Source organism: Hoplias malabaricus, chromosome 17, assembly GCF_029633855.1.
Source record: "Hoplias malabaricus isolate fHopMal1 chromosome 17, fHopMal1.hap1, whole genome shotgun sequence".
NCBI classification, from domain to species: Eukaryota; Metazoa; Chordata; class Actinopteri; order Characiformes; family Erythrinidae; genus Hoplias; species Hoplias malabaricus.
Window position 1 is genome coordinate 13,847,119 of NC_089816.1, and position 27,951 is coordinate 13,875,069.

The window sequence follows — 27,951 nt, forward strand, 5'->3', positions numbered from 1 at the left end:
CACGAAATCTTGATGAGATTCACAACATCCTACAAAAATAATTGTGGTGTAATATAAGAGAGTAACAATAAATTATTGAAATTTTGCCAACCCTTAAGCTGGAATATTGTAATATTATCACATATTTTTGAGTATTTGTGTTAGGACACTCTAGAGCCATTGCACTGGCTTTTATGCAATTTACAGATATGTAAAAAATAATGTAATCTGTACAATTTTGTATTTAATGTGCTGTTTGTATGCTAGGACCTACTGTGAGACTGATATTGACCCCTCTCATCGTAAACTTAATCAACTCCAGGCTGTAGTACGATACCTGACTGGCAAAGAGCCTGATCTGGAGTGTGAGTTGTATTTGTATTTACCTTCCAACATGATTATGTATTTACCTTTTTTTGAAGTATAGCACTGTGCAAAAAACTTTTTGGCAGGTGATGAGGTTCTGCTGCAGCAAACTCTCTTTGACGCTGTAGTAACAGCTCCGCTGGAGGCCTACTGGACGGCACTGATGCTGACTGGCAGCGGGTAAGAACCTTTCACGGGTCAACAGTTTCATTTAAAAACAGTGTAGGGGGCAGGGCACCACTGCCAAAACATATTTCAGGAATAAGTACATATCAGGACCCATGTAGACCTATGATGCTCTTGTGATGTTTGTGTTTCTTAGAGACACAAGAGTTATATGTATATTGTATATAGGAGGTTTTGTGTGTTCTCTATGTGTCTGTGTGGCTTTCCTCCAGGTGTTCCAGTTTCCTCCCACTGTTCAAACGCATGTTTTTAGGTGGATTGGCCTGTGTGAAGTTGTACAGAGGAGTGAGTGTGTGAGTGATTGAATGAGTGTGGTATTCCTTGCAATGGACTAGCACCCTCTCCATGGTTTGTTCTTGCCTTGCGCCCAATGTTTCCGGTTAGGCACTGTGTGCACTGCGATCCTGATTAGGATGAAGCAGATACAGAAGACGAATGAATGTATGATTGAATTTGAAGTACAAATTTAGTAAATATGTGCTGCAAACAGGAAATTTTAGTGTTTGATCAAAAATCTAATTCTTAAAGGTTCCCCAAAGCTATGATGGAGGCTTACATTTCAATGATCCTGTTCTTTTGAGAGTCAGAGCCTTTCAAATGAAGCTAGCATCCTCATCTATCCTTTATTCCCACATTCATTCACTTATTCAGGGTGGAGGATGGGATTGAAACGGCTTTCCTAGGGACTCGCTCAGGGCTCATGAGAGTCACTAGGTATTCAGGAATCGAAAAACGCAAGGGAAAGTGAGTAGAATTGTTATTTTTATTTTATGTGTAAATTAACAGTCTGTGCTAGTCATTATATTATTATATTTATGATATAAAGCATCAATAGGCTCTCCGTGAGCTCACATGTTCACTGTATTACCCTCATGATATCCATTTAACACTGTAACCCACAGGAAGTTCTTGACTCGAGCAGACAAGGAAAACCTTTTCACTGTTGATCACTTCCCCATCTGGTATCGACTGGCAGCTGAAAACAAGCCAGGGCAATTCTTCTACTACATTCCTGATGATGATATCAATAGAGGTGGGTAAATAGCCATTAATGTGGATGGTAAATTCTGTTCAGTCCAGTTAATGTTTCATTCCAAAATGGTTTGTTTGATGTTTTTATGTCAGTGTTTAGTTCCACAGTTCACAGTGTGGAACGTCACAGTGCTATTATTATATACTCTTGAATAAATAAATTGGGAGCCTAAAGGCATGATGATGGTCAGGTGTGATAGAAATATGGATTACATACACTCATGGTTTTTGTGACATAAACCTTGATAAAATTTAGGTAATTATCGTAATATTTTATTTCTGTTTCAACACATGCTCAGTGCAAGGGGGAGTGTCTTAACATTCAATAAAGTGTTATTTCTTGATTTTGATATGTTCACTGTTCATTTAAAATGTGGACAATGCTAAAAAAGAGGCCAAACATTTAATTAAGTGCAACCAAGCAATTAATTTGTCTGAACAGGATAAAAAAAGAAAGCTTAAATCGATGAATTCGCAAATATTTTACACGAGGCATTACAGCTTCAGCTTAAAATACCCAATAAACTGACACTAAATTTAAGTCAAGCGTTTGAAACCTCTGAAAGTCAGTAGGTTTAAAACAGATGATTGGACTCAACTCTCCCACAGGCAAGGACACTATCATCGCAGTGACTTCTGTGACTGTGACTGAGGGGAAGAGGACAGCACTGGCTGGAGGTATGAATGGATATAATGTCTTTGGAAATATGGCCTGCTCACGAATAACTGATTGAATTTGAATTGATTGCAACAAATTGGTAACAACATTGTTGTTTTGAATAGATTTATGTTTCATTTTGAATATTCATCCTTTATATATATATATACACAGCTGTACACAGCTGAAATATGTACACAGCTGAAATATATACAGCATTGGAGGGCTAGAACCACATTTTTAAAATTTAAATTAAACTTATATCTACACTAACATCACCACATTGAAAGACTGGAAATATTTATTTAAAAAGCAGGAAGGTCATTTATGAGACTGAGAGAGTATTTGATTATATTTTGCATTAATTCTGGGCCAAACATGGGTAGGTGTTAAAGAAGCCTTAGGTTTCCTGCAAACCCTGTAAAAGCTTGCTTAGTCCATATGTCTATAAGCTTCTGAAAAGGTTCTTGAGGTCTTCGGGCTGCAGTTATGCTGGCAGTTTTATTATGTGGCATGGGGAGAGGTATATAGGACTGACTTGCAATGGACAGTGTCTTGTCAAGCTGTCAAAACGACTAGCCAGCTTGTATTTACCTACTTGAATTCTTCCCAACTTTAGAAGTGGAATCTATCCAGACTAGAGGTTACATGAGACACAAGACTTCCAAAAGCAGCATCATAATTCATTGTCATCGTAACAGCAAAAGTGGATAAACTTATATCCTGAGATGCAGGTGCATGCACAGGTACATGCCTCACACACAGACCTCTGGTGGAAACGCTATCCACTCTGTGCGCTCTGGAGCCTTCGCTCCTTTATTAAGATCGGGCATTGTCTCATCCTCTCCTGGCTCTGCCTCCCTCTCCTCCATCAGTGGCTGCTGCTGAAGCTGCAGACTCCTGTCCAGTATTTCCTGCTGATGATGAGCTGCTAGCATGGCATAGATGCAGCCATAGGTTGCTGCCACCACCATCATAACACACACCACGCCACAGACCACGCCAGCCACGACAACAGTGACAGGTGCTCGCCGGACACTGACGGGTCTATGGCGCTGCCGAAAGCAGTCTGCTGCTGGGTCAGTGGACACTAGAAAACCCTCAGCTGTCCGCAAGCATGTTGAATGATGTCTGGTGTCTAGGATTGGAAGCTGAGAGCAGTGCCTGAACATCTCCATTGGCACATGACGGAGATCTCTACCTTGAAGTATGGCAGGGAGAGAGCATTGTATTGAATCTACTTGGCCACCTACAGAGAGGAAGACAGACAGCAGACAGGGAAAAGACAGAGAGAACTTGTTAGAGAGGCAGAGAGGGAGAGAGTGAAAAGGAGGAAGAGAGACAAAAAGAGAAAAACGGAGAGCGTGCTCATGGTTTAATAGTTAGGCTAAGCCTGCCACACAGCTCTAAACTACCCACACTTGTGCAGTTAAAGTGAGAAATCATTCTATATGTTTATATAATGCAGTCTTTGAAATCTTCCTATATCTCTGTCTGTCCTCTCTATCAGTGGCATTAGCAGAAATTTTATGATCTCCTGACAATAGAGCAAATGCTTAGATGGTCATGTCTCTCATTAAGTTTCTATGTTGGTCCATTTTTCACAGTATGTCATGCAGTGTCTGAAACTGAATCATATTTACTAGGCTGTTTACTTTTATTACTAATCAAACACAGTTTGTGGCATATGTGTTATGATTAATGTCATTTTTAGATTTGTACAATGTCATCTCCCTTCATTTTAACTGCAGTAGCCCATGGTTCTAGTGCAAAACATCACAAGCATATTTTAGACACCAGCCATTTGGGCTAAAAAGAAAACTGGCCTTTTAATAGCAACCCTTACCTCTGTATAGCATCCATTCCAACCAGTGTCTAAATGGCATTATGCTACATGTGCAGTTCCAGTGGTTTCCCTCTAGCTGAAGCTGCTGTAGAGCAGTGAGAGGCTCCAACACTGATCTCTGCAGAGTCCACATCTTGTTCCCAGCCAATGAGAGCCAAGTTAGACCCTTAAGCCCATCCAGAAGTCCTGGGGACAGGGAGGTCAGGCTGTTGAAGGAAAGATCCAGGTGTTGAAGTTCAGTGAGACTCTGAAATTGCCTTGGGCTCAACACTTTTAACCTGTTGTCTCTTAAAACCAGGTCTCGTAGGCTGGTGAGGTCAGAGAAAAGATCTGCGGGGATGTTCACTAGGAAGTTGCTGGAAAGGTCTAAAAGCACCAAACTGTTCAGTAGGGAGAACGTGGTGGGGTGGAGGGTGAGCAGGTGGTTTCCAGAGAGATCTAGTTGCAGCAGGCTGCTGAGGTTGGAGAATGATTGTGGATTCATACTGGTTATGTTGTTTCCAGAGAGGCTGACAGAAGTGAGGTTAGAGGGAAGCTGATTTAGAATAGAGTCAACAGAGATCGGGAGGTCAAGCCTACTGCAGTTGGAGTGGGTACTGTTGCAGGTGCAGACAGATGGACAACCTGCTGATGATCTGCACAAGCTCAGAACGGTTAACAGCACGGCGTGAACTACAAGAAAGAGAAATTAATTTGAGTATTTCCATTTTCTGATTGATAAACCTTGTTTCATGTGCAAAATATTAACATTATTTCTATTTCATAAACCAAACATTTTTTTATTAGTCTGCTGTTCTTTGCAGTCAGCAAATATACTCCCCTCCAGCACATCACGTTCTGTTAAACTTCAAGCCAGTCCCGCTTAGTTTCTAATTGTAAAAAAAGGCTAAGGAAATGTTGACATCGGAACTATTAAATTAGAATCACTGATGTCTATGTATTGTATATATATTTGTTTTACACAAATACTACTACTACTACTAATAAAAACCTTATTGAGCTCTGCATGTTAAAGTGGATCCTTTCCAAATGGAAATCAAATTTGAATCTTTTTTAACATGCCCATGAGGTGTTGTTTTATTTCTTGGAAATAATTTGGAATCTGTCATTTTAATGAAGAGAGATGAGTTTTTAAGGATTGAACCTATGACTGGAGGGAGACGTTAAGGGTTATAATTAAATTGAGTTTTATTTACCATGAATGCTCATGCTGGTCCTTACACTCCATCTATATAGCTTCATAATTAATTGAACCTTGGTCCTTTGCTTTGTTGAAGCCATCATGAAGGTTGCTGTAAGAAATAAGGATGAACAGCTCTGGTATTCACAGAATGCTGAATCAGGGTTAGTGTGTACACGTCTTTTTTTAAATTAATCTGAATAATGTTTCATTTCTCCAAGGAAAACCAATAGCATAGATTTAAGGCTTTTAGGGAAGAAGAGGGGGAAAAGTAGGTCTGTGGGTGTGTATGTTCACTTTTGTATGCATGTGAGTGTGTGTGTATGTGTTTGTGCGTTAGATAGTATTTTGTCTAAAAGCAGCCCAGAGGCTCTTCTTTTATTAGAGCTTTTCAAAGCTGAGCTGGCCTGTTCTGATTCTGTGGGGAGATTTGTCAACAGTAAGGTTTTCTTTATGAAATACTTGAATATAATATAAAATACTACATTAAAGAATGAATGCTAGCTCTGACTAAGAGCTTTGTGCTGTACGGTTATCGTTTGGAGTCCTGTACCCATAGAAATATAAGTGCATTTGTCTGAGACTGAAATAGATACATCTTTCTCTTTCTTTCATCATTTTTTCCACATTTGCAAAGTAAACTATGAGCTCATAACTAGAACAGCCAGCGGTGGTGGCTTAATCAGAGTGAGATGTTCAAATAATCCATAAATAAATAAGCAAACCCTGTAAATCCTACAGTCCTGAGGTTTGGAAACTTATTTTTAGGAGACCAGCAACAAGAATATAATTGTTAAGATAGTGGCATTGTTGTAAGTTAGTGGATCATACAAAGAGAAGATGTAGAAAAATTGTAGATGTCTTTTCTTTGTCACAAAGCTGTAAATAATTTGGAATATGAATTTTCTTACTGGTTATTTTTTCTGTTTTATTTTTTTTTCTGGATAAACTGGGCTGAAAAGTAATGTTTTAAAAATTCCAGAAATAATTTTCCTGCAAATATGGATTTCTAAAACATACTAACAGTGATGAAAAATATAGAAAACAATTGAAGGGCTGAATCCTACCTTTCCTTAGCAGTCATGTAGGTACTGGGTTGAATGAACATTCTCAGAACAGAGGACAAGAAAAGCTCATGTTCCCAGCATGCTCGTTTTAATATGTGTGGGCTGCATCAACCATCAGCGGGTATTAGAACAGTCTGCTCCTGCCCATTTATTAATGAGTGAGAGTGAGGGAGGGCAAGAGAGGGAGGGAGGGAGGTAAAGAGAGAGAGATGAGATGTTGGGAGAGAGAGGTCAGCAGCTTAAATGGAAATGCTAGCCTCTTTGCGGACTTGCAGCCATGCATCCTTGGTCCATCTCATTTTGAATAAATATGGATTATAACTGTTTGAGATTTACAGTACTTAGCAAAAGTCGTTGGCCACACTTTGATTTAATTTTCAAGCAAAACAGCCATGAAATACAAGTTAATCCACTTACATAAACATGGAAAGGGACACACACATAAAAAATAACTTGGCTTCGTAAGATGAGAGTTCAGATACCGAGAAAACGGGAATCTTATCCAAGTCAAATTTATGAGTTAGCTAGTTAACATAGTTGAGACAGAACACAGTCAACTCCACTCTTTCACCAGATCTGGAAAAAGACAGCGGTTTCATTCAGTTCCTTCCACTGTGGGAAGATAACACCAAGGAATTAGACAAAAATAAAGAACATGTGAAAATCAAACAAAGAACTAGTCATATTCTCCCAACAATTGACTGGCTACCCCTCAGCTCAGACCTCAGCATTACTGAATGAATGATAAATAATGATAAATAATAATAATGATAAATAAATGATAAATAATTTTGAAAAAAAAAACTTCAAGCTAGGGACTTAACAGGTGGAATAAATGCTGAAAAATGTATTATAATTAAGTGTTAATGGGGATGTCTAAGACTGGGGAAACAATTTTGTCTCTGGTTTGTTTATGTTCAAACTTAAAGAGAATGACTATGATTGTGGGGAAACTGTTTTAAGCTCTACGTCTTTTAAACGGCTGTTTGTACAGTTTCTCTTTACTGTCTGAATTTCCACAGAAACTCAGTTGTAACTTGAGCTTAAGTTTTGTATCACTTTCGGTAACGCAGTTAGACGTTTCTCAAATTTATGAGTGATTTGAAACAGTGAAAATAAGTAAATATTACCTAGGAATCGAGCAATATCCTCAACTTGATTTATGCATTGCAACATTTGTTCTCGCCATTGTCTAAAAACACTCCAGATGCCTCTGCTCTGCCGTGAGAGAGAGAGAGAGAGAGAGAGAGAGAGAGAGAGAGAGAGAGAGCGAGCGTGTCTAGCATACTGGACAGACACAGTTTGTTTTTTTAACCATTTACTGACACCGGTACTTCATAAACACATTAGACTAGTTTTGAGTGTGCAAACAGAGACAGAGAGCTAGCAAATGGTGAGGATACATCTTCAAAATTTAATTGCCTTTAAGGCTTCTGTATCATTCTCTGATGTGTAATACGTTTGGCTTGCTTCATGATGCATGTTTCCTTGATTTTAAACCAGTAAGTACTACTCAGTAATCAGACATCCACTCCTATATGCATGAGAAATGGAAGTGTGGAGCTGCTGTGGCATTCCAGAAATTTAAGAAGTTAATATTTGAAATGAATTGATTTATGATGAAGCACCTCTTATTGGATTTTATTTATGTTTCCCCTTGTAGTAATTGGAGTCCAAATGTCATTGGATCTGTTGGAGAGAAGATTATGGGCCACGGCCAAGGAGGTGAATAATGCCACCCACCGTGTTTCATAGTGTGAAACCATGCACAGTAACAGAAATGTTCACAGATACTTGTCATATCTGCAATTTTACAAACCAGTCATGTTCCTTCATCCTTTTTCTCTCCACATTCTTTGTGTCTTTCCCTCTGGGCAGCCAAATGACACTGATGTAAGTTTGCACCGCAGAGCATTTTATTTCTTTATAATATCAACTAGCACATATATGCCATATTTTGCTGTACGTACCCCTGAGTAAACGGTTTCCATTACAGCAAACAGTCATATGCAAATGTTTGAACAATCCTTATCTAAGCAAGCACATCCTCTACAGAGGACAAACTTAACTACGGCTTGGTTCTGCAACAATGCATGAATTGTCTTCCAACTTTAGCAGATTGCAAATATCAGGCCAAATTTTGTCTCTATGTTAAATTCATCAATCAACAAATAGCAGAGATCTGTTCTCTGTAGTTCCTGTACACTTATTTTTATTTAGAGCATTAACAATTGATTTCAGTAGGGGCACGTTTTGCCTGTGACTGTAGGGGAGCTGGTGTATAGTCATTACAGTGTCATTAGTTGTTATTACTGTTTGCTAATTAAGTTGTGCATCTCAATATTTGCAGTGCAGCAATGTGGAAGGCTTATGTCCTCTCAGCTGTGAAAACAATGTGAGTATATGTTCAGTTTATATTTCTTCATTCACTGCAATTGTTTTAAGAACAACGTTGTAGTTTGCAAACTTATTCTATACAAGGTACTACTGCCCCACTTTCCTAAACATGTAGGATACATTCATACACAGCTCCTACTTCTGGAGTGTTAGGTCATTGGTTTTTGGGATATTTTCCTGGACAGAGATCACAAACTGAGTGGTGGGTTGGAGGCACTTCAGCAAAAGACCCTAAGGGTTAAAATATCATAAAATTAGGTTTACAATAACATTAGAATGTTTTTTTTTTTAATATTGACAGGACATTAATTGTTACCTGGTGGACAGCAATGGCTTCATCGTTGTCTCCAAGGACAGAGGAGACGTGAGTATGAAGCTTCTCGTCTCCAGAAAGTCACACTACCCCAAACACAAACCTATAATTAAGTAACTTTTGATTTTCAGTTGAAATAACATTGAATTTAATGTTGAGACTGCTTTTATATACACATGGGCAAATGTCGAAGCTGTTGCATTGATGTATATATTAAATATCTTAATATATTAAATATCATTATATATAAAATAACATGATGACATATATAGAGCGGCAGGGCACCTTACATATCCATGGTATCTGTGGGATTACAGCACACTTATGGAGCTTAATCCCAGATTGATGTGGCATGGCTCGGCCAGCACTGTAGGTCTTAGACATCTGTTAGCACATCTGTAGCACAGAGCATTAGTGTGTGTGTGTGTGTGAGTAAAAGGGGGTGGCGAGGGTGGATGTTGTATTGAAGTAGGTTAAGCATAAAAACACTATGTGTAGTAAGGTTTACTCAGGGGGGAGTTACAAACAGAAGTTGATCTATTTCTGTTACCACAGGTGCTAGCTCTCTGCAGGTCTATTTCTGTAATATGGCAATAGCTGGCCCTGAGTCCAGCTGCTCCACATGTGTATACACACCTGGGCTAGATTTGCTAGATGTGGCTGATTTTTCTTAATGTCTGTGTGCTGTAGCTATGTAGCTGAATGAACACAAAATGAGTAGATAATCATGCATAACATAATCGCTGTTTAATCAGAGCAAAGAAGTGGTGGCAGATTGACAGTCAATAATGCTTTCTTATACATGCATGCACACACACACACGCACGCACGCACGCACGCACGCACACACACACACACACACACACACACACACACACACAAACACACACACACACACACACACACACACACACACACACACACAAACACAAACACACACTATTCACATGTAACTGTTTTTACTTTCTATAATAAATAATTTATTTTCCTGAATCTATAGACTGGAAAGTTCTTTGGAGAAATAGATGGTTCAGTGATGGCCCAGCTTCTCAAATCAGGCTTGTATAAAAGGTAACGTCTTTCATTATAATTATGCTACTACTATCATTATCCCATGCTTTGGGGGTTTGAAAGGCCCATATTTGGCAAGTGGTGCAGCAGGTAGTGTTACAGTCACACAGCTCCAGGATCCTGGATGTTGTGGGTTCTAGTCCTGCTCCGGATGACTGTCTGTGAGGAGTTTGGTGTGTTCTCCCCGTGTCCGTGTGGTTTTCCTCCGGGTGCTCCGGTTTCCTCCCACAGTCCAAAACCACACAACTCTGAACTGGATAAGCGGCTACAGACAATGTATGAATGAAAAAGGCCCATATTTTACACTGTTATATTTTTATATTTTATTTTTCCTCTGAAATACACGTTTGTTTTGGATTTCAATAGCCCCCAAAACATTCATCATGTCTTTTAAATAGCCATTCAGTTTTCTTTTTCTTTTTTCTTTCATCTTCTATCATATACAGAAAAAAAGCACACACATGATCACTACCTCAAATACTTTATTACCATTGGAGGGGGTCTTTAAGACTGGTGGATGTGATTTAACTCTGACCTCACAGAGCTGTAATGTGAAATAAATAAAAATAATCAAACATTTACATTTACATTTATGCATTTGGCGGATACTTTTATCCAAAGCGACTTACAAAAGACGATCTAACGTTCAAACTACAGCACAAATTATACAAAATACCTTAATTACACTGAGTGCAATATTCCAGGATTATAAGTGCATTAAAGAAAAACTTTTAGTGCAAAAGATACTCTCGGAAGAGTTGGGTTTTCAAGGATTTCTTGAATGCGGAGAGGGTTTCTGTTGCTGTGATAGTGCTTGGAAGCTCGTTCCACCAACATGGTACCAAAGATGAGAATAGCCTCGACTGACCTGTATTCAGGCACTTCTTTTATATACATATGAAAAACACCAAGAATCATTTACTACACAACACTAACCCTAGCTTCCACTCCAGTAACCATGCTACAGAATTGATGGTCATATGTAAATGTGTTCAACACCCATATGCGGACTGGGTCTGGGTTTTCGCTGTATGTCTTGAAATTGTAAATGTGCATTAAACTTCATACGAGCTCTTTAAAATGAAAATAGCCCCATCATGAAATGATAATCCATGATAACACAAATTGTGTTATTTTCTACAGGATTGCTTTGTATGACTATCAGGCCATGTGCAAGAACAGTCATCATCATTCCAGTGGATCCCAGCCCCTCCTCAGTGTATGTAACCTACAGTATAAATCCACACTGGCCCGGAAAGCCCATTCATGCTCCATAAACTATTCATAACATTAGATTTCCTTCTGTTAAAATTGTAATATTCATAATCTGCCGAATATTACTTTCAGCACTGTTAAATTGGTATTGGGACTGATTCTAGCAAAGGTATGTCTTTGAGAGGAGACTGGGGCAAACATGCCAGACATGGACATTCTTTGTTCTTGGAGTCATTTTGCAGTTATGAATATTATGGCAAACAATTTCCATAGTAAATGCCTTCATGTTTCATCCTACAGCCTTTCTATGGTCTGATGGCAGCAGTCAAGTGGATGTTGTCAAACTTCATGCTGTAAGTTCTTGTTCCAGGTCCTCATTTAAACTTTACTGATGTATGTTTTTTTCCTCACTGAAAATTGTCCTTTGTTTATTTTAGGTTTTTGTTGGAGTTCAACTTATGTGGACTATGGCATAATGACTATTTTGCGGATGGTAGGTAACAGCATGGAATGTGTAGTTTAATACCTTGTATTTGATGATGATATGAAAATATCATCATTGTTGTTACATGGGTACAATAAGTAATAACACAGAAATAACCAGAACACACCTGGATTCCATATGCTCACAAACCCTACCAGTCGTCCATAAAGCAACCACGCTGTTTTTCCTCACCCTTATGCACTCTTCTCATTTCATCCCATTTCTACATGATCCATCCTCATCTTCAATCCTGCCTTATCGTGCCATCACTGCTCTCCACCATTCCACGCCCTGTCTGTCTCTCACTGTGTCACAGCCAAGTCTACGTACCATGCCTGTAAGTATTTTTAAAGGGCTTAGAGCATTAACTGTTAGTATGTGACCATGGTGTAAGGCACCAATACACATTACTTGTTAAACTAGTTGTCCCTGTCTCATTTAAAGGCATCCATTACAATCCAAACCTTAATCCCTTGCACTAAAGTGTTGATTAAATGTGTTAATGCCTCCTTTAATACCTTAAGATTTAGTCATGGTTTAGAAGCTCCTTCCTTTCTTGGCTCATCAACAAATACCAGCAAGAGAAAAACACACATGAAGCTGGATAATTAACATCTGGATTAGGCACATCATTGTAGTGAATTGCGAGGCCAGTTAACACCAGGTAACACTTTGACGAAGCATTTGTAGACATTCATCTTGTGGAACAGACATGATTTTATTTAACTCAGTGTTTCAGTCCACAACCGTCTGCACCAGACTTAAACACCCTGCCTTAATTTATCTTAGGGTTAACACATTATTAAAGCATTAATGTAGTACATTATTAACACCACTGTTGGCATTGGCAGAAACCTGGACAAGGCTGGCAAGAGATTCATGGATAAATTAATGTAAGGGCAAAGAGGAACATTTGAAACAAGACGTAACATAGTGAAATGAGACTGGACGTCTGCAAGTACATAGCTGGAACAAGCAGATGCTCTGGTTCTCATTTTGTCCTGTCATACAGATAAAACAAACTGCACAAATTCATTATCATCAGAACCTAAAGAATGTCTAACTTCCAGCACATAGACAGAAGAAGGTGGAATCCATGGTGCCCTGCAACACTGAATACCCCGGGTTCATTTACGACAACACCATCAGGGAAACCAACAGCATCATCAAATGTGGCCGGTGTCAAAAGTGAGTTCCTGTTTTCAGCACCACAAAAAAATCCAGATTTTACTGATGATACTCAGCTTGTTCAGAATTTTTAATTTATTCTAATTCAAATAAAACCAGAGCTAGGAATGTAAGTATTGGGTACTTCTTTTACAGTAATAATTTATCCCTGCGGAAAACCATGTAATATTATCAGTGTAATGTGAAGCTGTATGTAATCCTCCTTCTTTTTTGTGCTCCAGGATGTTTGTGCTCCAGCAGGTTGTGAACAGTAACCTGGTGATGCTTGTTGTACAAGCAGACTGTGACTGTTCTCGCCAGTACGCTCCCATCACCCTCAGCCCCAGAGAGGTCAAATATATCCTCCACCACTCTTCCATTTTAAACAACAGTTATTTTGAGTTTAGGAGTTCAGTTGCAAACTGCTAGCTGTTTAAATTAGATCAGCTCAGATGTTGACAAACTGACGTTAAAGGGGACACTTTTAATCTTTGTTTACTCCATGACTTTTAAAGTGGAACGCTATGTTTAAGAAGAAAAACCACTGTTATTTGAACGTGGCCTAAGTTAACTTGTCTGTAAGTTTTTATTCACTGTTTAAATTATCACAGAAACTCATTTGTAACTCTAGCTGTTTTGTAGCTAGCACTTTCAGTAATGCAGTTAGCCATCTCCTGAATTTGGAGACTTAAGTCATCAGAAACAACAAAAATAAGTCTATATTACCCACCTATGGAGGAGTCAGGAGCAATATCCTCATGTTGGTTCTTGCTTTTCAACATTTGGAGATTTCTCCATTGGCTAAACTCCAGAAGCCTCTGCCATGAGCAGAGAGAGAGAGAGAGAGAGAGAGAGAGAGAGAGAGAGAGAGAGAGCAAGCAAATGGTGAGGAAACGTCTTCTGAATTTTATGAAAAGTGTTTTTGATTACAATCGTGAAATATGCCTTTAAGTGTCTGGCAGGAGAAGCTTTTACTCATGCCCCATCATCAGTTCACAGGTGTAGGCTCCAAGTATATTCTCTTTGCATAAAAAAAATTGACTTTGGACTTTTGTAGAAAGAACTGTGTTGAGCTTAGTTTTGACCTGATGATAGCAGCCCTGAATTTTGCGAGACTATATTCAATCAGGTTGTAGGAGGTGTGTTAGAGGACTTTAAATGGATTATTGGGGGGAGTTAGAGGGGGAGTGTAATGGGTGAATGCTTTTCTTCAAGAATTCTGTTTAAGATAGTAAATGCACTCTTGTGTTGACCTTAACTCCTCTGAACATAATGCCACAGTGAAATGCAACAGGATGAAGTCACAGAAAATCCGCAGACGCCCGGAGTCTTGTCATGCATACCATCCCCATGTAAGCTTTCTTGAGTCATTGCAGTTTGTATCACTGATTGTATCTGACCAACTGAACATAGCTTACAGAGCAGCCTAAATCCAGAGTTTAAATAATGACTCAGAATGACCTTAACACAAAATTACATTAATAGAAGTAAAGCTTTGCAGCATTGATACATTGTAGAAATACTGAGGGAATAATTGTAATTACTACCCATCGTTTAGCTTTTCCTATATAGGGTGATAAAGACTGTACACATAATTTCATTTTGTAAATTTAAATGATAGAAATAGTACTCTTTGGCACTTTGCAATAAATTTAAAAGTTGTGTTGCATTTTAGTTGTGTGTGAATTTAAGAAATTTCAAACCTTTTCTCAATCACAGGAAAATGCCAAGGATTGTGGTGGAGCGTGTGAGATATCCATATCAGTGGCTCTCTTCTTCATGTCCCTAGTCACATCACTGGGCCTTCGCTGATGGAAAAAGACAGATATCTTTCTGCTGGACTGCTAGTGTCCTGAATGTTTTAGATCAGTTCTGCAGTGTCATCAAACAGTTTGCTGCTGTTTTAGAAAAATCCTCACGAGTGATCGGGATACTCTCATGGACATGTTAGCAGTGGATCTGCAGTGTTATGAATTCAACTGACAGTGTGCTACAATGTATTTGTAGTTTGTCTTTTACTTTTCTAAACCAAATCACATTTTGCAGCAGTAGGGCGCTTTGGGACATAGAACTAATTGTATTTCAAGCAGCTGCATGAAGACCTACCAGCTGTCAAACCTTGCGTTCTGGTGCCCTCTGCTGGACATGGGGGTGAGGGGCTCTGCCAGTATTTCTATACTTCAACAAGTTTGCATTTGCTAGTCCGAGAGATTCAATTGATTGACATTGCTGTTTGTTTGAGCTGGAAAACTAGTGCTTGAACTGTGCAGACAAGTTAAAACTGATTCCTGTATTTCTTTTTCTATGAGATGGACATTGTGTTATTTTTATAGTGTATGTGAAACACATGTGAAAGATCTAACACCAACAGGCCAGTTAAGATTCATTTTAAACATTTGGCCATAGGTTCCAAAGTAAAATATAAATGTTATGATTTTTAAAGATTATTTTAAATGTAGAATATGTGTTGCTCCTAGGTTTAACTCAATATTAATTATTCAAATTATGGACACCACCAGATTTACAAAAACATTAACAGCTTGACTGGGTATAAAGTGAGGACATGGAACTGTTCCAAGTGTCCCATTGGGATGATGATTTAATTTAAGTGAGATATTGGAAATAATGAGCAGTATGAGGTTTTGGTATTTGTCATTGTCTGATTACTCTATGGTGCTGTGACATGGTAGGTTTGACTTTTGTCTAAAACAGACTTACTGCGTCCAAAATGTTGGAAGATAAATATGATGCTCATAATAAAGTTGTGGGATGATAGGGTCTGGACACACTTTTCTGATACTGGATGGATTACATGTAGGTGTTTCTAAATTAAAGGACTGGCGCTTCGTCCAGGGTCTGTTCCTGCCTTGCGCCCTGTGATTCTGGGTAGGCTTCGGACCCACCGTGTCCCTGAATCGGATAAGCGGTTTCAGACAATGAATGAATGAATGAATGAATGAATGAATGAATGTTTCTAAATTTGTTTTTTTTTTAAATCATCCTCTAGTTTCTTATCAAATTCACAAGACTCTGCCCACATCATTGATATGTTTGGTTTATTGACAATCAATTCTCAATCCATAAATAACAGTGAGGTGTTTAAATCTCCAGCAACACTGCTGTATCTGATTGTGCCATACACTGTAACACAACACCACCATGTCAGGTTTACTGCAGTGCTGAGGCTCATCCATCACTGATCCACTGAAGGACAGGATGAAAGAAGGCTAATAATGTTTGGAGAGAGAAAAAATAAGACAAAAGTGTAGAAACAAGTAGGTGGTTTTAATGTTATGGCAGATCAGGCTATTTATTATTATTATTATAATTTATAATCAAACAGGCCCTCAACAATGGAACAGGATTTTTCTAACTTTCAGTGGAATCCTCAGTGCATCATAATAGTGATGTCACAGCCCCACTATTGCAGAACACACATGCAGCAGTGTCATTTGCACAAAGTGACACCAGCTCTCCGCAGCTCAGGTAGGTTTCTCTTCCTAACTCCAACGTTTACAACTGCAGTGAGAGTTCAGAAATACATAAGTGAATGAATTATGTCTCTGTTGAGGGTAAAGCAGCCAAGAATCTGTAAAATAAACCGTCAAGAAAGGATTCTTTAAGCAATGCCATGAAACAACCACATTTTTTAGGGTCACGATTTTGTAATATAAATAAATAATCCACATCAAAAGAACCACGAATAAACATTGTTTGAATGTGATAAAGCATTGGCTAAGTATGTTAAATTAAGAATTCTTAAAGAATTGATCAATTGGAATATGTGACTTTTATATTATGTGAAGGTTGAAAAAATGCACTTCTTCACAGTCACAAATTTCATTTTCAAGCATAGTTTGACCCAATATAATTTTTTCTGTAAGGACACAACTATTTCTGACATCTTTATTTTCTCACTAATGTCTTTTCTGTGCCGTGGTCTTGTTCTCATAAATGGTGACATATTTCTTGTTAGGTACTGAACATCTTGTTACACTGCTGAATGCAACATGAGGACAGAAGAGAATTGGAGAAAGATCCTTAAAATGAAGGTACAGCAGATGCTACCCCTTCCTATGATCCAGAGGCAGAGCAAATGTGATGTGAAATGGACCAAACAAGTGGCTGATGGTCAAAGAAGCACCAACATTTATCTCCCGCTAATAAGTCAGAAGCAACCTGTTGAAATGAGGAAACCAAGTTCTTCTAGAACTAGGGAGAGGACTAGGCTTCCAGCCATTGGTTTTGATTCAGATTCTTTCACTGTCAAAACAGAAGGCGGTATGGATTCACTAACGTTGCCGAAAATGTTCCCTGATGTAAGTGCTGGTCATGGGATTCAGGATGGAAGTACAGAAGATGATGTGAAAAAACAACACCAGGTCTTCAGTGCTTACATGTATAACTATATGGGCAATGGTAGGCTTGGTTTTACAAAACCCCAGTCATCTCCAGTCATCTCCAGCTGGAGGAAGAGGCCCACTTTGTCCCAGATGGCAGCTCCTGTTCAAGAGAAACCAGACAGCTCACTGGACCTAGTGATTAAAGGTATGGCTTCAGCTAAGAGGAATGGTCCTATTGGAGACTCTTCACAAATAACTGCTCGCGCCACACAACCAAGGCCTCCGGTGAAGCGTCCAAACAAGGCTACCAGTGAAGGTGGATCTCTTATGGGTTCAGCCCCTCAGGCAGCACCTCCTGTTGGACCCAAACCAGAGAAGCACAGGTTTCGAAGCATGCGTACTGCTGTCCAGTGTGTCCTTGGAAAGGATCAGGTCCACAGCGCAACTAATGAGTTTGATGTTAAGAACTGTGGAAGGAGCCAGAAGAAACATGAAGTTGAAGCAAATGATGTGAAGCAGGACTTCCACAGTCAAGACTCTGATAGTTCTGACAGTGACGGTGGATGTAGTCCTGTCTTTTTCCCACCTTTGGACAATGAAAACCTTTTTGTCCACCTGGACCTCAAAAAAACAACCATCTCACCATGTCTGTCTGTGGTAGAGGAACTGGATGAAGAGGATGAAGATTTCTAAGCGTTTATTGACGGATGTCTTTGGTCAAGCCCTCAGGATTAAAGTCTAGATACATCTGACACTGACCAACTTCCATCATGCCTTGACCAGATATTTTTAAGGATAATAAGAATGTTATTTACCATTGTTGAAATAATTTCTTTAATAAATATTGTTTCATAAACATAGTTTCTGCATACAGTTTATTCACTGGATAAAACAGGGAATAAATACAGGGTAAAAATTGTCCAGGATACAGACATGATTTTCCCAGAGGAAAAATGGGCCAATCAAACCTAATGTTCAGTGATTAGTACAAAAATATACATTTGATGCTGAAAATATGAAATAACGACAGCAGGAAACTACAGCAATGGCTTTTGTGGTGGCATTAGTTACATTAGAACTGAATTTGATTGGATTTGAATTGGACTGGATTTGAATTATATCAAACTAAATTTTATAACTGAATTTTTCTTGGACGGCACTGTGGCGCAGCAGGTAGTGTCACAGTCACACTGCTCCAGGGACATGGAGATTGTGTGTTCTCCCTGTGTCCGCGTGGGGTTCCTCCGGGTGCTCTGGTTTCCTCCCACGGTGCCAAAAAAAAAAAAAAAACACACGTTGGTAGGTGGATTGGCAGCTCAAAAGTGTCCATAGGTGTGAGTGTGTGAGTGAATGTATGGCTCTGTGAAGGACTAGTGCCCCCTCCAGGGTGTGATTAAAAACTTAGGGGTAGCCTTTGATTCAACTCTCACATTTGATACCCACATATCCAACACAGTCAAAACCGCCTTCTTCCACCTACGCAATATTGCCAAAATTCGGCATATTTTATCCTTAAAAGATGCAGAGAAACTAGTTCATGCTTTTATAACTTCACGTCTAGACTACTGCAATGCGCTCCTGGCAGGGAGCTCGTGCAAAGCGTTACACAAGCTTCAGTTAGTTCAAAATGCAGCCGCCAGGGTGCTCACTAGAGCTACAAAATTCGACCATATGACCCCAGTTCTCTCGTCCCTACACTGGCTACCTGTAAAATTTCGCATTGACTATAAAATAGTCCTCTTAGCTTATAAATCTCTAAATGGTTTAGGCCCGCAGTATCTTACTGAACTTCTCATACCTTATCGCCCGTCACGTACACTTCGTTCACAGAATGCCCATCTACTCTTTGTTCCTCGCTTTAAGAAAAACACTGCAGGAGGAGCACTGCCTTTTCTCACAAAGCTCCTCATCTCTGCAATAGATTTCTGGTTACTGTCCAGGGCTCAGACACACTCTCAATCTTTAAATCTAGATTAAAAACCTACCTTTTCAAACAAGCTTTTGGTTAATCATTCACTTTTGGGTTGGTTTTCATATTATCACTGTTCTGTATTAACCCTGTCATATCACCATAACTACAGCATTTTTAGTTACCTTTCTAGTAACCCCCAACATGCTGTCTGTCGCTGGGTTCTCTTGCCTGACCCGTGGAAGCTTTTTTCGCAGGACAAATTTGCCCGTTCTTTACAATGACCCTACTAACCTCTGTATTTTTATTTGTTCCCTTTGTCTGGTTTTCTTTCTCCCATCTCTCTCATGCTTTGAGATGTCCTGCTGCTCTCTAGGTGTTGTCCTGATCCAGCCCCTGTGTATCCTGTACAAGATCCTGGCCTTGTCTCATCTACACTATCATGCTTGGCCATGTTGTTTTATCTCAGATTAACTCTGCACCTAATTTTAACTCACACAGAATCACTGATCACCTCCTCCTTCATCGGACTCATACATCACTAATATACTACATTTATATTACTATAACCCCTTCATCTGTCATCATTTCACTTTTACTTCTGTTCTGTTCTCTGCTGTGTCTCCGGTGTCGACCCAAGGAGGATGGGTTCCCCGTATGAGTCTTGGTTCCTTCCAAGGTTTCTTCCTCGTGTGCTGAGGGAGTTTTTCCTTGCCACTGTTGCCCCTGGCTTGCTCATAGGAGGCTTGGACCCGGATCTCTGTAAAGCTGCTTTGTGACGACTTTTTGTTGTGAAAAGCACTATATAAATAAATATTGATTGATTGATTGATTGATCCCGTCTTGCGCCCAGTGATTGTGAGTAGGCTCCAGACCCACCGCGACCTGGAACTGGCCACTGGTCATTAGAATGATTTGTTCTAATGAATAAATTGTTCATTCATCTTCCGTAACCACTTCATCCTGCTCAGGGTCATGGTGGTCTGGAGCCTACCCAGAATCATTGGGAGACAGGGATTAAACCCATAGGATCCCACAGCCAAGTGGAAGCAACACTGTCCTCAGTGCCATGGCACCCCACTCAGTATAAAACAACACATTATGTTGAAGCTTAAGACTCATGCAAACTGTATTTCTTATTCATTCTAATTTCACTCAAAGCTATTTTATGTCATGTCTGCATAACAATATGAAAAGACTGGTGTAGGTTTTAAGACTTTTAAAAAAATGTGCTGATTTTTGCGATTAGCATGATTAATTGGTAATATCTTTCACATAAAAATGAATAAACCTCCCCCATCCTAGTAATAAAGTTGGCTTGGAAAATATGATATATCAGATGTATTTTGGCTCTTCACACAGGTAACACTGGTTTTAACAAAGCTGTTATACGTTTATGCAAACTACGTGCAAATAAGACTAATTATACATACAAACACTGATTCTAGTGCATAATATTCTTGTCTGTTACTTGACAGCTCAGTACAGGAGGATGGACAGAGAGCTATGTGACTTATTTTCCATTCTGAAAGAAAGATTGGAGCACAAGCCAGTGTGTTGTGATTTCACATTACCCCACATTGACTTAACATTATAACATATTAGAAGCTAACTGTGCTATCATCTCAGAAGTACATCTAAAGTAAAAGAACAGGTTGTCACACGACTGCTGTGTCTCCAGCCAAAGGGAAAAATACAGCAGTCAGTATTTTTCCACACCCTGCTTTATCTGGGAAGTCCTTGGCTCTCTAGAGCTGATCCTCTCATAGTGACCGAATGTGAATGGAATGAAAGTAAAATGACCCATTTGGGAACTACACCTGTTTGAAGCGGCGTGTTTATATTACAGTGCTGTGCTGTTTCTAGATCAGTCCCTAGATTCTGCATGAAACAATGTATGTTTATGCTGAGCAAAAACAATAGTTTGGGAACATTTCCTGACATGTGATGATTGGATCCATGGACACATTCTATGATCCAGAGGTGAGAGTATTCCACACGATTTCACTGTGTTTAACCACCAGGTGTTCTGTTCTGACTGAGTCACATCCCCATAGAAACTAACTACAGTCACATTACATGAACACTGTTTATTCCCAGAAAGGTAGGTACTTATTATAACTCCTTTAATGTATTTACTGAAGTACATGAAGCTAAAGCAACACTAGGCAGAGGCTTTATGTTAAAATTGCAGTTTCATAATAAGTGTGATGCTTCTCTGACATGTAAAAGGAGAACAGAGACGCTGTCATTGCTACTCTGGGCTCAGCACTGCAGAAGTACAATGTAACTTCTGGTGTTGGGCAAGATGCAATGAACTATGAAGAACAACATTAATGAAGTGGTTGGTTAAATCACTGCTGTGCCGATGGAGGGTGGAAGTAAGTGAATCCCTCAAACAAGACAGCTGACCTATAATGGGTGAAGGATAAATCAGGGTATACAGCAACAAAATGGCCTGGTCAACAGTTAACCTGGAGTGCACAGACCTAATGGTGATACATCAACCCAGAGAATCCCCACTGAGAAAAGGCCTAATGTTTCTAGGTCTGTGGGGTTGTCTTTCTACTTTCTACTTGCCATCATAAAGTGTAGATTAGAATAATGGGATGAAGGTAGGTGTTTCATATATTTATCACCACTAGGTGGGAGTAAACTCTTTGAAATGACACTAGAAACAGGCCTTTACTAAATCACGCCAAATTGTGTGAGTGTATACGTCAATAGATTATAAACTGAAAAGGCCGCAAAATGGTTGCAACAAATACGCATGTACATCAATAAAGTAAAGATGTATATTATTTTAAATATCCTGGGAACATAGTGGTGTAAAACATGGAATATTAGATGATTATACAAACCTCATTCCAAAAAAGATATTTGGTTAAAAAAAAATCTGAATTGTTGAACACTGTTGAAGTGCATGACCTTTGAGCACTCAGCATGACATGAGATGCTGTCATATTACTGTGATAAATATAACCAAATGGGCTGGAAGAATTTTGGAAAACCATTTTCACATAACACAGTCCACCACTACATCAAGAAATGCATCCAGAAACCCTTTTACACAAAGAGAAAACCAAACATCAATTATATGTCAAAATGCTAATTAATTCACCACCTCAGGTGTTCCAAAAGACAGCAGATGTGTGCTGTGGTCAGAGGAGTCCATGCTTCAGCTTGTTTTATTAAGCTCATCTTGTGTATTGTTTTATTGTGACTTCTGCTCTCCCACCCCCCAGCACCTTCTCATCTCTTGAGGCCAATGATGCCACAGAGTCACTCTGCACAACACTGAGCTCCTGCTTGGATCGCCTGTGCCCTCTGACTACCAGACGCGCAAGACCCATGCAGCCCCACCCGTGGCTTACTGACTGCCTTCGATCAATGCGCACTAACCTCAGAGCTGCCGAGAGGAGATGGCGAAAAACAAAAGACCCATCACACCTGACACAACTGCAATCCCTGCTCTCAGCCTTCTCATCAAACGTCACCTCTGCAAAAAAGAAATTCTACCAAGACAAAATCAACAACGCTACTGACACCCGGAAGCTGTTTTCAACCTTCACGTCTCTACTGAACCCTCCACCTCCACCCCCTGCAACCAACCTCACTGCTGACGCATTTGCTGACTTCTTCACCAGCAAAGTTGCTGCAATCAGCAGCTGGTTTTCTGACCCTTCTACACAGCCTCCAGCTCTCCCTTCAAATCCTCCTAAACCTACTGCTTCCTTCCCTTCTTTCACTCCTCTCACAGAAGACGAGGTATCAAATCTTCTTAGAGGCGGCCGTCCTACATCCTGTCCACTGGATCCCATTCCTACCACCCTACTGCAAACCATAGCTCTGTCCATTGTGTCCGCAGCCACTCATGTAATCAATTCTTCACTAACCTCTGGAACATTTCCAAACACCTTCAAGCAAGCTCAAGTAAGACCTCTACTCAAAAAACCTTCTCTTGCTCCTTCTATAGTAGAGAATTACCGACCAGTCTCTCTCCTAAAATCATTGAAAGAGCTGTCTTTAAGCAGGCAACAAAATTCCTCTCCCAACATAACCTTCTTGACTCGAACCAATCCGGCTTCAAGAACGGCCACTCAACGGAAACCGCACTTCTGTCAGTAATGGAAGCGCTTAAAGATGCCAAAGCAACAGGTCAGTCTTCAGTTCTCATCCTACTTGACCTATCAGCAGCATTTGATACGGTCAACCACCACATCTTACAAAACAAACTCACTGACATGGGCTTCAAGAACAATGCACTCTCCTGGTTTGAGTCTTATCTCACTGGACGATCCTTCAGTGTGTCATGGCTTGGACAAATGTCAGCGTGACACCACCTCACCACAGGTGTGCCCCAAGGCTCAGTGCTGGGTCCCCTCCTCTTTGCCTTGTACACCACCTCTCTAGGCCCAATCATACATTCACATGACTTCTCCAATCACTGCTATGCTGATGACACACAGCTCTATTTATCCTTTCCTCCAGGTGACACTTCAGTGGCAACTCGAATCTCTGACTGTCTCTCTGACATATCTACATGGATGAAGGAACATCACCTCCAATTGAATTTATCCAAAACTGAACTACTGGTCCTCCCAGCCAAACAAGCTATTCTCCACAACATCAGCATCAAGCTAGAGTCCCTATCAGTGGTTCCCACCAAGGTTGTAAGAAACCTGGTTGTCATGGTCGATGACCAGCTGACCTTCGCAGATCATGTTACCGCTGTAGCTCGATCATGCCGCTTCTCCCTATTCAACATAAGGAAGATTAAGCCATATTTAACTCAACATGCAACACAGCTCCTTGTCCAGATGTTAGTAATCTCCCGTCTAGACTATTGCAACACCCTCCTGACAGGTCTTCCGGCCTGTGCTGTGAGACCACTACAGATGATCCAGAATGCTCCAGAACGCCTGGTTTTCAACCAACCAAAAACAGCACGTCACGCCCCTATTAGTTGAGCTGCATTGGCTACCCTTAGCTGCTCACATCAAATTTAAATCACTAATGATGGCCTTCAGAGTATTCACTGGTTGTGCTCCCATCTACCTCAATAGACTCTTAAAACCATATGTTAGTGGCCGCCCTCTCCATTCCTCAAAGGAGCGCCAACTAACACGGCCAATCCCCCGTACAGGTCAGTCGAGGCTTTTCTCATCTCTGGTACCACGCTGGTGGAACGAGCTTCCAAGCACTATCAGAGCAACAGAAACCCTCTCTGCATTCAAGAAATCATTGAAAACCCAACTCTTCCGAGAGTATCTTTTGCATTGAAAGTCTTTCTTTAATGCACTTATTACGTCCTGGCATATTGCACTTCATTTAAGTTAATTTGTATAAATTGTGCTGTAGTTTGAATGTTAGATCCTCTTTTGTATGTCGTTTTGGATAAAAGCGTCTGCCAAATGCATAAATGTAAATGTAAATGTCAGGGATCACGGAGCGGACTGACGGAAGCGGACGCACTCGCTAAAACAGAGCTTACTTTATTTCAAAACAAAGAAACTTTAACAGAAAGCCAACACACAGGGAGCTAACAGACAGACACAGTGAGGTAAGCTAACTAAACTAAAATACAAAGAGCTAGACAGACTAAACCTAAAACAGAGAACTAAAGCAAACAGGAAAGACAGATAGACTAAAGACCTTGAGTAAGCTAAGTATGCACAGAGAGCTAAAGCTAAACCTAAACACAGAGGGCTAGAGAAACCACAACAGACAGACTTAATAACATGACACAGAAAACGACTGAGACCAACATGACTTGGTGAGTGAAACAAATGATCGACAAACAGGAACTAGACAAGGGGCAACTAGAAGGCTGGACAAGGGTGGAGACATGGACAACAAACAAACAGAGCCATGTGCTAAATGAGCACATGGCAGGGACAACAGACAAGACAGAACAAGGGCGTGACAGTAAATGTACATTATTAACACCACTGTTGGCATTGGCAGAAACCTGGACAAGGCTGGCAAGAGATTCATGGATAAATTAATGTAAGGGCAAAGAGGAACATTTGAAACAAGACGTAACATAGTGAAATGAGACTGGACGTCTGCAAGTACATAGCTGGAACAAGCAGATGCTCTGGTTCTCATTTTGTCCTGTCATACAGATAAAACAAACTGCACAAATTCATTATCATCAGAACCTAAAGAATGTCTAACTTCCAGCACATAGACAGAAGAAGGTGGAATCCATGGTGCCCTGCAACACTGAATACCCCGGGTTCATTTACGACAACACCATCAGGGAAACCAACAGCATCATCAAATGTGGCCGGTGTCAAAAGTGAGTTCCTGTTTTCAGCACCACAAAAAAATCCAGATTTTACTGATGATACTCAGCTTGTTCAGAATTTTTAATTTATTCTAATTCAAATAAAACCAGAGCTAGGAATGTAAGTATTGGGTACTTCTTTTACAGTAATAATTTATCCCTGCGGAAAACCATGTAATATTATCAGTGTAATGTGAAGCTGTATGTAATCCTCCTTCTTTTTTGTGCTCCAGGATGTTTGTGCTCCAGCAGGTTGTGAACAGTAACCTGGTGATGCTTGTTGTACAAGCAGACTGTGACTGTTCTCGCCAGTACGCTCCCATCACCCTCAGCCCCAGAGAGGTCAAATATATCCTCCACCACTCTTCCATTTTAAACAACAGTTATTTTGAGTTTAGGAGTTCAGTTGCAAACTGCTAGCTGTTTAAATTAGATCAGCTCAGATGTTGACAAACTGACGTTAAAGGGGACACTTTTAATCTTTGTTTACTCCATGACTTTTAAAGTGGAACGCTATGTTTAAGAAGAAAAACCACTGTTATTTGAACGTGGCCTAAGTTAACTTGTCTGTAAGTTTTTATTCACTGTTTAAATTATCACAGAAACTCATTTGTAACTCTAGCTGTTTTGTAGCTAGCACTTTCAGTAATGCAGTTAGCCATCTCCTGAATTTGGAGACTTAAGTCATCAGAAACAACAAAAATAAGTCTATATTACCCACCTATGGAGGAGTCAGGAGCAATATCCTCATGTTGGTTCTTGCTTTTCAACATTTGGAGATTTCTCCATTGGCTAAACTCCAGAAGCCTCTGCCATGAGCAGAGAGAGAGAGAGAGAGAGAGAGAGAGAGAGAGAGAGAGAGAGAGAGAGAGAGCAAGCAAATGGTGAGGAAACGTCTTCTGAATTTTATGAAAAGTGTTTTTGATTACAATCGTGAAATACGCCTTTAAGTGTCTGGCAGGAGAAGCTTTTACTCATGCCCCATCATCAGTTCACAGGTGTAGGCTCCAAGTATATTCTCTTTGCATAAAAAAAATTGACTTTGGACTTCAGAACTGTGCTGAGCTTAGTTTTGACCTGATGATAGCAGCCCTGAATTTTGCGAGACTATATTCAATCAGGTTGTAGGAGGTGTGTTAGAGGACTTTAAATGGATTATTGGGGGGAGTTAGAGGGGGAGTGTAATGGGTGAATGCTTTTCTTCAAGAATTCTGTTTAAGATAGTAAATGCACTCGTGTTGACCTTAACTCCTCTGAACATAATGCCACAGTGAAATGCAACAGGATGAAGTCACAGAAAATCCACAGACGCCCGGAGTCTTGTCATGCATACCATCCCCATGTAAGCTTTCTTGAGTCATTGCAGTTTGTATCACTGATTGTATCTGACCAACTGAACATAGCTTACAGAGCAGCCTAAATCCAGAGTTTAAATAATGACTCAGAATGACCTTAACACAAAATTACATTAATAGAAGTAAAACTTTGCAGCATTGATACATTGTAGAAATACTGAGGGAATAATTGTAATTACTACCCATCGTTTAGCTTTTCCTATATAGGGTGATTGTCACGGGGGTGTGAGGAGTAGAATTACGGGAGGCGGACACACTCGCTATAACACAGAGTTTTAATAAAGAGAAAACAAAATAAACGAACTTGAAGTTAAACATGAGATAACATTAACGAGCAGGAAACAGGGCAAGCTAGAGATCCAACATTACAAAACACAAACGAACTAGAGGGTCACGAAAGGGGTAAGAGAACGAACGAGGAACGAGAAACCAAAAACGAGAAACACTACGAAGAACCATGAGCGTGAAGCAAACAAATGAACAAAACCTAACACAAACACAATTCACAATGAAACAATGACCGATGACAGGAAGTGAGGGAAGAGGGCTTAAATAAACGAACTAAACACGAAACACCTGACACAGATAACGAAGGTAAAGAAGGCGGAACAGAGACGGGACAAAGGTGGAGCTAGAGAGAAACGAGGGCGGAGATAGGAATAACAACAAACACAGAGCCACATGGAAGGGGAAAATAAACAAGAGAGTGCCAGGGTGTGACAGACACCCCCCCCAAGACGCGCAACTCCCGGAGCGCGAAAAACTAGACTCTCCAGGAGCTGGCGCAGGAGGGGGCCAGAAGAACAAGACAAAAAACGAAACTAGAAAAGACTCATGATGGAAAAGGGAACAAGGAACTAGACTTAAACGGACATCGGACAGAAGTAGAAAGAAGAGAAGGGGAACGAGAGAAGACAGGAGAAAACACACGTGACTGGACCTTTGATTGAACACTAAACAGGGACTGAGACGGAACAGGAGCAGATACACGTGACAAGACAGGTGATGGGACTGGGAACTGGACATGGGTCTGGACAGAGGGTTTAAACTGTGACTGAACATAGGGTTTAACTGGTGACTGGACAGGGGGT

At 40.1% G+C, this 27,951-nt stretch overlaps 2 protein-coding genes across 3 annotated transcripts in view; one reads left to right on the forward strand and one right to left on the reverse strand.

The window, feature by feature from the left end:
• Positions 1 to 15,704, forward strand: part of cacna2d4b (calcium channel, voltage-dependent, alpha 2/delta subunit 4b) — a 34,762-nt gene extending 19,058 nt beyond the window's left edge. The window contains exons 21-38 of one of the 2 annotated variants that reach the window (XM_066648852.1): positions 247 to 344; positions 432 to 525; positions 1,183 to 1,275; positions 1,434 to 1,564; positions 2,173 to 2,241; positions 7,978 to 8,039; positions 8,193 to 8,207; positions 8,665 to 8,709; positions 9,013 to 9,075; positions 10,025 to 10,095; positions 11,239 to 11,314; positions 11,611 to 11,663; positions 11,748 to 11,803; positions 12,111 to 12,131; positions 12,865 to 12,982; positions 13,204 to 13,319; positions 14,231 to 14,313; positions 14,681 to 15,704. In XM_066648852.1, the coding sequence (XP_066504949.1) occupies positions 247 to 344; positions 432 to 525; positions 1,183 to 1,275; positions 1,434 to 1,564; positions 2,173 to 2,241; positions 7,978 to 8,039; positions 8,193 to 8,207; positions 8,665 to 8,709; positions 9,013 to 9,075; positions 10,025 to 10,095; positions 11,239 to 11,314; positions 11,611 to 11,663; positions 11,748 to 11,803; positions 12,111 to 12,131; positions 12,865 to 12,982; positions 13,204 to 13,319; positions 14,231 to 14,313; positions 14,681 to 14,773 (1,357 nt within the window). In that variant the 3' untranslated portion in view covers positions 14,774 to 15,704. The remainder of the gene's footprint in view (positions 1 to 246; positions 345 to 431; positions 526 to 1,182; positions 1,276 to 1,433; positions 1,565 to 2,172; positions 2,242 to 7,977; positions 8,040 to 8,192; positions 8,208 to 8,664; positions 8,710 to 9,012; positions 9,076 to 10,024; positions 10,096 to 11,238; positions 11,315 to 11,610; positions 11,664 to 11,747; positions 11,804 to 12,110; positions 12,132 to 12,864; positions 12,983 to 13,203; positions 13,320 to 14,230; positions 14,314 to 14,680) is intronic. The other variant, XM_066648853.1, reaches the window with a different exon arrangement.
• lrtm2b (leucine-rich repeats and transmembrane domains 2b) lies at positions 2,977 to 5,351 on the reverse strand. The gene is made up of 3 exons (XM_066648854.1): positions 5,264 to 5,351; positions 4,068 to 4,739; positions 2,977 to 3,470 (listed from the first exon to the last, which is right to left on the reverse strand). Exons 1-3 carry the CDS (start codon positions 5,349 to 5,351, stop codon positions 2,977 to 2,979), a joined length of 1,254 nt encoding a protein of 417 aa, XP_066504951.1.
• Positions 15,705 to 27,951: the final 12,247 nt, after the last annotated feature.